This window comes from Dipteris shenzhenensis, chromosome 15, assembly GCF_047967505.1.
Source record: "Dipteris shenzhenensis isolate YYH24624 ecotype China chromosome 15, Dip_SZ_1.0, whole genome shotgun sequence".
In the NCBI taxonomy this organism is placed as follows: domain Eukaryota; kingdom Viridiplantae; phylum Streptophyta; class Polypodiopsida; order Gleicheniales; family Dipteridaceae; genus Dipteris; species Dipteris shenzhenensis.
In genome coordinates, this window is record NC_141610.1 from 6,196,237 (window position 1) to 6,206,782 (window position 10,546).

Consider the following 10,546-nt stretch of genomic DNA (forward strand, 5'->3'; position numbering starts at 1 on the left):
GTAAAGAGGAACGACAAGTTTGCAATGACCTAAATAATTTGATGTTGATGCGATTGGGTGAAACACCTTGCAAAGCCTACTTTCGAAGCCTCATTAAATAGTAGGGTGGAAGAAGGCAAGCCTTCACGCAGCAGTGTTTTTGTAATGCTAGCTGGGTAGAGTGCTGCTAGGGTAAGGGGGCCGTTACTATGGAGGGCTTAATTTTTAGCACTAATCCATGGCGCAAATGGCCTTCATAAATTCAAAATTCAAATTCGAAGCTGTTGCAGCTAATCTCTATTTTTAAACTTTTCGAACAAAATTTGGAACATAGAAAAATATGAGAGCCATGCTTAGGTCAGGTGAGGGCTAGTACTAAGGCCGGGTCCACACGACCCAGTGGCCATCCTCCAAAAATGTGAGTGAAGGGCTGCCATCCTAGTTGGCCCAAGAGGGTGGATGAGGGTGGACACTGACACACAAAAACTATGATTGGCACCTGCAGGCCGCCGACTGATAAAATGGCATTGATTGGGTTTCAAACGCACGTCAAGAGTTCTCCCTCAGGCATTACAACAATCAAGAATTGGTGACATTTATCGGCAACAGCACCTGGCGGCCATCTAGGAGTCTCCACGACGGCGGTGGTGTGAACTAGCCCTTGAGCATTGTTGTGTTGAAAGGCATCCGCCTCTATAATGGCCCCTTTGCCTTAAACTTTGAGGGAAGCCCTCTATAATGGTCACTAAGGTTGGGAGGGGCGGGGGCTCACTCGCTAGAGAGCTCCCTCCTCCCTCCCCAACAAACTCATATATTTTCTTGTGTTCTTCTCGACATGGCGAACATTTATTCCAGAGGATCTCAATCGTCTCACGCCCTTTGACTACCTTCGCTCAGGCTTACACTTTCACTCTCTGGCAGCTAATTTGTGCAGGTTATCAAGCCATAGCGTTCCCCGAGGCTCCTTAGGGAGACAGTGGAGCGGAGGTCGAGGCGTGGATAGAAATCCTGTCAGATTTCTCTCCGTCTTTACATTTAAGGTTTTTGGGTAGTTTAGCAATCAAACCGGATCAGGAGTGATGTCCTATTTCTAACGATTGGGAAAGAAGGTTTTGATGTCAATACCAGCCCTCTAATTCCTTGGTAATATCATGGAGATGTTGCGTTTATCTGTTGTTAAGGTTGACAATAATCTGGTCAGTCTAGGCAATATACAGCGAAGCATGACCACAATGCAGATTGGAATGACGACCTGCTGGAGAAAAAGGGGTCCATAAGCAAGGGAATGTTCAGGGCCAAAACATATACCGGTCAGGCCTGGTTAAAATCCCAAGAACTTGGCTTACTGGAGAAGTGTGGCAAAGCCAGCTTCAGGTGTCGAGCACAGGTCAGTGCATTTAAAGCACAAGAACTGCAAGAGAAGAGTGGCTGGGAAACGCTTGGCTTAGAGGAGGCAATCACGTCCGTGGAACGAATGCCACAGCTGCCATCAGTTCAAAATCTTACATACATCTTTCATAAGTGCAGAACAGGGAAAAATGTAGCTTATACCAAGCGCTTGTATGCCTACATGTGCAAACGTGGACTGGAAGATCATAGATGTCTTGGGAACTACCTCGTCCCAATGTTGGTCCAAATTGGAAGCATATGTGATGCTCAGCAGGTCTTCAACAGGTTGGTTTATCGGAATGTGTATTCTTGGACTTCTCTCATCCTCGGTTATATTGAATGTGGGGAACCACAGCATGCCCTCAACCTCTACCAGAAAATGCAAGAGGATTCTCTATATCCTAGCAATTACACCTTCGTGGCCATTCTTAAGGCTTGCACTAGGCTCAAAGATGGGGCAAAAGGCCGACAAATTCACACTGAGATATCTAGAAAGGGATTGGAAAGAGACCTTTTTGTTGGCAACACCTTGGTGGATATGTATGCCAAATGTGGCTCTCTTGCAAAAGCACAGGAAGTGTTTGACAAGCTACCCGTGCGGGATGTAGTCTCATGGAATGCACTAATTGCAGGATATGCTGAAAATTGTCTTGGTCAAGAAGTGCTGAACTGCTTCGTACAGATGCAATTGGAGGGTGTCTCTCCAAGTGTTGTCACTTACGTTTGCAGCTTGAAAGCTTGTGGCAACATAGGGGCGATAGGCAAGGCCCGAGAAATACACACCGAGGTTGCCAAAAAGGGCTTAGAAAGAGATATTTTTGTTGGCACCACCTTGGTGGATATGTATGCCAAATGTGGTGTGCTTGCAAAAGCACAGGAAGCATTTGACAAGCTGCCAGTTCGAGACGTGGTCTTGTGGAATGCACTAATTGCAGGATATGCCGAGCATGGGCTTGGTGAGGAAGCACTGACGTGTTTTGAACAGATGCAACTGGAGGGTGTCCCTGCAGATGCTGTCACATTTGCTTGTAGCGTGAAAGCTTGTGGCAGCGTAGGGACCATAGACAAGGGTCAAGAAATACATGCTGAGATTGCTAGAAATGGGTTGGAAAGCGACCTTGTTGTTGGCAACACCTTGGTTGATATGCTTGCCAAATGTGGCTCACTTGTAAAAGCAAGGGAAGTGTTTGACAAGCTGCCAGTTAGAAACAAAGTCTCGTGGACTGCTCTAATCTCAGGATATGCAGAGCATGGTCTCAGGGGGCAAGCGCTCAATTGTTTCGAACAGATGCAAGTGGAGGGTCTCTCTCCAGATTCTGTCACATATGTTTGCAGCTTGAAAGCCTGTGGCAGCATAGGAGCCATAGACAAGGGTCGAGAACTACATGCTGAAGTTGCCAGGAAGGGGCTGGAAAGAGATCCTCTTGTTGGCAGCACGTTGATGGATATGTATGCCAAATGTGGGTCGCTTGCAAAAACACGGGAAGTGTTTGACAAGCTGCCAGTTCAAGACGTAGTCTCTTGGACTGCACTAATTGCAGGATATACTGAACATAGTCTTGGTCAGGAAGCATTAAAATGTTTTGATCAAATGCAACTGGAGGGTATTTGTCCAAATGCTGTCCCATTTGTTTGCAGCTTGAAAGCCTGTAGCAGCATAGGAGCCATAGACAAGGGCCGAGAAATACATGTGCAGATTGCCAGAGGGGGGTTGGAAAGAGATCCTTTTGTTGGCAACACCTTGGTGGATATGTATGCCAAATGTGGTTCGCTTGCGGAAGCATGGGAAGCCTTTGACAAGCTGCCCATTCGAGATGAGATCTCATGGAATGCACTAATAAATGGATATGCCCAGCTAGGAGAGAGTGAAATTGTTTTTCATATGCTTGAGAGGATGAAAATAGAAGGCACAAAGCCAAATGAGGTGACATTTCTTAGTGTTCTTACTGTATGCAGTCACACAGGTCGAGTGGATAAGGGGCAGAAGTACTTCGAGGCCATGAGCAAAGACTATGGTGTCACTCCAACTGTTGAGCACCACAGCTGTATGATTGATCTTCTTGGCCGTGCAGGCCAATTAGTTGAGGCGATAGTGATGGTGAAAGACATGCCTTTCCATCCTACTATGATGGTTTGGTACACGGTGTTGGGTGCTTGTCGAAAGTGGGGTAACTTGGACCTGGGAAGACTGGCATTTGACCATGCAGTGCAATTGGATGAAATGGATGCTACAGCTTATGTCTTGATGTATAATCTCTATGCAGATGCTCACATGCAAGAGGAAGAGAAGAAAATCTAGACGATGTGAGTGAAAGAACGAGCATGGAAGAAACCAGAACGGTTAGTGGATGTGCACTTTTTAAGTGGGTGTTACAAGATATTCTCAAAAATATATATATGCAGAGCTAGAAGATACATACCTCAAGATGAGGGGGTAAGGATATGTCCCTCCCTTCCGTGTATCAGAGTCAGATGAGGGGAAAGGGTATGTATCTCAAAGTGAGGGGGAAAGGAAATGTCCCTCAAAATGAGAAGGATGGGCACTTTTTTGGCAGGTGTCACAATATATTCTCAAAGTGAAAATATATATGCAAAGCTAGAAGATATGTACCTTAAAAGATATATGAGGGGGGGGTTTGAAAGGTCACCTCCCCATCTGTAAGCCCCCAAATGAGGAGAGCGTGGGGGGGGGGGAGGCCTAGGGCAGAAGATGCCCAAAGAAGAGCGAGAGGGGGGGCTGCCACATGGGCAGCACCTCACAAGAGAAGAAGACTGCTACAGATGGCGCCAAGTACAAAGCCTGGAAAGGTTTGGAAGGAGGCAGATCTGGAGCAGCAGGAAAGGGGCAGAAGCGCCTGGGATGCACTGGCCTATGGGTGGGTAAGGAGCCTGCAGGAGGGCCTGGCAGCAGCAAAGGGAGGGGCTGCAAAAGGGCAGCACCCTGCCCTTATAAAGGGCCATGGAGCTGGCTGGTCGGCCATATGGCCAGCTGGCACACAAAACAAGGGGGGCTGGGCCACCAATTAAATGCAGAGGGCGCATAGCCCAAGAAGAGCTGCCCACAGCCCAAGATAAAGGGCTGGTGGGGGACAGTTTTATGGCAGACTGGTCGGCCAGAATCGGCTATTTCAAGGGGCCTTGGGCCCTATATGAGAGAGGCCATTGAGCCTCAGTTTTGCATCAAGCAGCCAGCAGACTTGGGAGCAGCAGGAGCAGCAGTGCACACTCCCTCAGGCCTACAGCCAGGAGGCAGAGGAGTTCAAGAATAGTTGCAGACTGAGCTCACAGAGGGCTGGAATCTTGGCTGTCTTCTAGGGAAGCAAGGAGCTGAAGACCGAGGTCAAAGGACGGAGAGTCTACATACGCTCTAGGTGGAGCACGCGGGCTCAAGTTCTAGGGATATCCGGCAGATAGTAGTAGTACACGGTGGTAAGAACAAAGGACCCCACTCCGGTGGGACTTTGGATCTATCTCTCTTTGGATTGTGTCCATAGCTTTGGACGGAAATATATATTCTTTTGGTAGCTTTTATATCTGACTGGATCATTGTCTATTGACGAGTCTGCACATCTATTTGATGCACATAAGTTTAAGAAGTTTGTGATTCCACTCACCACATACACTGTTGGGCTATTCTATCAGTCCTCCGTTGTGTGTATCCTCTGTTGGTTGATTTCTAACAGGGGGAGGATATGTCCCCCCCTTGCATCAATGCCAAAATCAGTAGGATAGATGGGGTATGTAGGCACATGGGAAATCGGTTATTATGTGTGTCCTAAGTACTAGCATTCTAGAATGTTGCAGCATTATAGCCTTTGAAGTTAGTAGAGGAGGCACACTGTGCGACGGAGGAGTGCAAAGATGTAGAATCTAGAGGTTGTGTGAAGGAGATCAAAGCCACAATTGAGTGTGCTATGGCATATTTCAAAGAGGTGGGGTGGACATCATGAGATTCATTTTTTGCTTCCCACAATTTTGTTCGATTACACAAGCTCGATGACATATCTGAGTTTATGTGGCCATGATGCATTGAAATAATTGTATTAAAGGAATCGTTACAAACAGCTAACATTTCTTTCCAAAAGCACCACAACAATGCCAATGTAGTTACTATGATCGGTGTTGAATAAATGATTGCTGGGATGGTTTGTTGCACATTCATTTATTTTCTAAGTTGCGATAACCCGAAGTTACTACAAACATGCTATCTTTTTTTAAAATGGTATGCTCAATGTAGGGTATGGGATGTGCAAGCCTCTAGTGACTTATTAGAACATAGAGGCTTTCTTGCTACATCCAAAACCCCTACAATGGAGTGATTGCCTAAAGGTCACACTATCATTCTTGATCACACTCATCATGTGCATATCAGTAAATTAAACACACACAAGTTTGGAGATCACGCACCGAGAAGATAGCCATAATAGATGTGTATATGATCCTCCATTATAAGACAGACCAAGTACAAAAGTAGCCCTTAGTGTGCCTCAAATCTATTACTACCAAAGAGAGCTTCAAGGCTGCTCCTATTGTTGGTGTCCTCCTCTGGCCTATGTGGCCTAAACAAAGAGCTATTATGGTTGTTGGTAGAGCTTCAGATATTTGATGAGAATAGTACTATGCATAGATGGGATGGTTGGATGGGTAGTCTACTCGCCCTTCAAATCTAGCCTTCTAGCTACTTGACTTGTCTATAGATTGGCTAGGTTGGTCTACCCAGATGGCCAACTAGATCTCTCGATGACGCCTGTTGAAATGTAAATTACACTCTAAGTGTACTAGACCAACCTATACACCATAGAGTTGTAAAATGGGCATGTCTTTGTAAATGTAAAATGTATGTGAATAGCCTGATGGGTCACAAAGAAGGGTTTTGTCTTGGACTTGTGTGGTGTCTCTCATCTTCTCTCACACCCCCCCCCACTCACTTCAAGTTTGCTTTAGTGTTGATAATGCATTTGCTTCAACAATAGTGCTTAGTGTTTCTTCTTGCCTTGGATCTTGTGTTCTGCATTTGGGTGTCTCAAGATCTAGAGGAGGTTGCTCCAAGATTGGAAACCTGTGCAAAGTTATTTCAATTTCATTGGAAAAGGGAAAAGTCCCATCTCTGTGCTGTTTTTGGTAGTAAGGGAGAAAGAATCCCTGTGCCCCAAAAGGCAAGCCCATAGCTGAGCCCCCACCCCCTTTATGTCAAAGAGAGAAAGCATGAGTTCGTCCTCTTTCTTTAACCCTCCTCATTTTTTGTCTAAGAGGCCAAATTTTGCACTCCCCCATCCTTGGCTTTGAGGCCTCATTAAAGTTGAGGACCGTTAGATGAGGCACCGGCCCTATTGCTAATAGCAGCCCAAGGCCCAACCAACATTAGGGCCTTTAATTCCTTAAAAGGACTGGTAAATCTTAGGCACTAGATAGTGCCCTAGGCATAGGCACTAAGGTGCAATACATCAAAAGGGATGTAAGCGCACATGCAGTGTTCACCCACAAAATATGATCGGAAGGTTGCTAGTCAGTGGCATAGATAGACAAAAGAGGCATTAGGAGGCACGAAGGGGGAAAATGTGGATATTTCTACATCAGGTTGATTAGAGGCATTTTAATTCACATTCACATGGTAGGAGGATATGGATATGGGATAGGATTTGGATTAGGAGATGAGGAGTAAGTTCCTATTTAATGGGTGGTCACCCCCTTTGTATGGTGTGGATAATTCTAGCCTTTCTTTCATAAAGATGATAGCTAATCCATTTTTGATTGGCTCCCATTTGAGTGGTCTTCCATTTCCATCTTTATTCCCTCCTTTGTGAGCATTCTCCTCTTGAGGATTCTTTTCTTGAGCATTTTCCATTGATTCTCAAAATGGTATCAGAGCAACCTGCAAAGCATAACATTATGAGAAAGGAACGTGCACAAACAGAGAGCAGCATAAAGATCTCCTAACAACCATGAAACAATAGCAGATCCGCTTGCGATGTATATCACATTCTCAAAAATTGATGATAGGCTCCTAATATCCTTCTATATAAAAAAACCACAACAGTAGTAAGTCGACTAGAAAACAGTAAGATATGCAATGCTTTCATGATGCAATTTGGGCATACAATTCCTACACTGTATGAGTTTTCTATTCTAGGTGCATTTCCTTGATCATTTAGTTGGTGTGCTAGGACTAATTGTATAGCATATAGTAAGTGTGGTAGGATTGATTGTACAACATCTAGATTGTTTGGAACATTGATGGCGCTCGCTTTCATGCTGTTAAGCCCATCTCCAAAATATTATCATATTTGTGTAAATATTGCATACAAATCTATTAAATCCTCCTTGAGCTATTTCAAATTTGATACTTCTTGTTATAGGTGTGTTTGAATCCATTTTAGTTGGATCAACATACCATCAAATTTTTTCGTTGTTGATGTCTTGTAAGCAAGCCTTACATACGTTCTAATTATCTTGGAAAGAGACGTGGTTATGTGCTTGCAGCCAGTGCCGACACAAAATCCAATTCGTGTTATTTCGTGCAATGCGACCTGTGGAGCTGAATTTCTCTAATTCCTCTCAGGAGAGGCTAGGTGACACCAAGAGCTATCTATAGTTCAAATCTAAAGGCAAATGCTCCAGTATTTGAGGTACAATAAAGAAAAAACTAGTCGACTTTTGAGCTTCGGGCTATGGCGACTTGGCGCGACATTTTGCCTCTGCTCTCTGGTGGAAGTTCTCTAGTAATAAAGCTTCCTTTCCATGCTAAAATCCCTCCAATTCTTGACTATTCGATTTGGGGGTTTCTCTCAAATCTCCTTCATGGCTGAAGCATTGCAAATGGTTAGATGCTCAAAAGTTTAAGTATTTTACTGTTGTTGCTTGGCATTGATGGGTGTTGGTCGTACAAGTAGATGGTTGAAGTATTTAATGCTCCAAAGTTGGTCGATCACTATGCAAATCATGTTTTTCAAGACATACGCTTGGATGAAAGGTTATATTGGTCACAAGGATGCATCATTCATGATGTTTCAGATTAGTTCAGTGATGTATGTAGCCCCTTTGCATTTCTATGGGGATGATCTGATGATTATGCTTATGCTTTTGGAGAATATGTCTTGGTTGAATCTATTTGTTAACTCTTGTTTGACTATCACCATGAAGTTCTTAAATTGCAGATATGATCTTTTGAAATGGTATATTCCTCATGGTATTTACTTCCCTTGTACAAGAGTAGACACTGCCCTTGTTGCAATGACAAGTGGTAAGACCCTGTTATCCATGATGAAGATTGAACATCCCAAGAAGATACACAAAGAAGGAAAGCTTTTCTTCATCAACATCAAGTACAATGCAATGGACAAGCAAGTTTATGAGTCTGATACAATGGTGGCTTGAAAACGACGTCAGAAAAAGATTGCCATCAAGGGGGGGAATTTCCCCACATCTTCAAAGTAGATTTTTTGTATGTGTGTGGTCGATAAGGTTCTCTGCCTTGGGATGGCCCCCTCAAATGATTGTTAGTCTTATGTGAGTTTTACCTTGTTAGACCTATGGGGACTTTCCATGCATAGTCATTCTCTAGTATTCTAAATTGTAAACCAAGAGACCAAAGTAAGAGTGAGATCATGTTGGGGTGAGATGCCCACTACTGCTGATGCAACTAGAGTGAGTACCAGGTTGTGGATCATGTGTGTTGCCACTAGAGGTGGGCAAGCCATGAAGTTTCCCATGGACTACTGCTAGGGTTGAGGTCATCAATTTGTGGATGGGTATGATGGACAAATTGATGTAATGGATCATACCAAGGTCTATGGTTGTGAGTGATCATGTGAGTGAGTGTGTGAACACACGTGTGTGTGTGTGTAGGTGTGCCTAAGTTAGGTGTGACTGATGATGTGTCAGTCAGTAGGTGTGATTGAGTGAATATAGGAGTGTGGTGTGTGATTGAGAGATTTTAGGAGACATTGGTGGTCTTCCTGATTGAGATAATTGTGGATCCAAATTCCACCTACTCATGGGTAGTTGCTTATATGTACTCCATTCTATGTATGAATCAATTGCTCATTGCCTTCATACTTGTGCATTGTCTCTACTCTTGTCTACCTCCATCATGCTTCCATGCTTGCACCAACAAATAGTAATCCATCACTATTCAGCCCCTTCTTACAAAGTGTTAAAGTGGGGATCAACTCAAATACTCACATTCATATCAATAAATTGTAAAATGTATAACAATAATCTTGACTAGTGTCCAATAATCAATTCAATTCTAGTTTACAAGAGTTGGAGATAATCTTCCATAAAGTATTGCTCGAAGTTTCCAACATCGTATCTTCATTTTTTTAAAATCACGCCAAAGATTTATCAATGTAAATCTTGACACCATCACAACCAAATGAACATTGACACAATTCATTCTAGTTGTGGAAGCCCGGGGCTTCAATGCCAGAACACAGTTGTTATCCATGTTAACTCTATCTAGATCAACATTAATCATTCCTGGCCTTCTCACAAAACTTTGGTTGGCATCTAATTTTAAGAAGTCAAAAAGTTTAGTAAATTGCGGTAAGTAATAGGAAACTTCCCTAATGGTAGGAGAACTGACCTCTCTCCCAGGGGTGTGGGCTGCCATATAAACCAAAGCCAGCTCCAGGCATACTTGTTGGTGTAGTGAAAAGAGCACTAACCGGATGCACACCAATGGGTCGACCCAAAAGAGATGGCTCAGCCTGCATAGAGGCAAAAAGCTGTGAGCCAAAAGATGGCCAGACATCTTGCAAGAAGGTGCTCTGCAGCGCACAGAAAATTCATCATCTAAGTCTAGATTATCCCCATGCTAGGGTACATGCAACAGTCCAGAAGATTGATGCTCGTAGGCATGGTGGGCATCTGCCATAAAACCCGTGCATTTAGAAGACAAAACATCCAAACTGTCTGAGTGGTCCCCTTGCTGGGGTGCGGGCTGCTTTTCCTACCTACATAGCCTGGTCCATTTGTTGCTCGAGTTTCTGTCCCATTTGGGCAGGAGCCATATCCTACATAGCCATGGCTATGGTAAGATATTGTGGTTGAACTCCTGTCCCATTTGGCGGAAAGCACCCTAGAGCATAGAAGCAAGTGTATCCAAAAACTGTGATTGCATTGCCAGCACTTCTCGAGACAATGTCAAATGGGAATTAAACTTAGATGGCATTATCAA

The 10,546-nt window shown here is 44.0% G+C and overlaps 1 protein-coding gene across 1 annotated transcript; it reads left to right on the plus strand.

Annotated features, from left to right (window-relative positions):
- The first annotated feature begins 594 nt into the window (after positions 1–594).
- On the plus strand, positions 595–4,888 carry LOC147893263 (pentatricopeptide repeat-containing protein At5g27110-like). The gene has a single exon (XM_087386615.1). The coding sequence runs from the start codon at positions 1,265–1,267 to the stop codon at positions 3,665–3,667; it is 2,403 nt and encodes an 800-aa protein (XP_087242741.1). The 5' UTR covers positions 595–1,264; the 3' UTR covers positions 3,668–4,888.
- The last annotated feature ends 5,658 nt before the right edge of the window (positions 4,889–10,546 follow it).

Excerpts from the sequence above, each read along its gene's own strand:
- LOC147893263 (XM_087386615.1), top strand. The coding sequence starts at position 1,265 with ATGTTCAGGGCCAAAACATATACCGGTCAGGCCTGGTTAAAATCCCAA.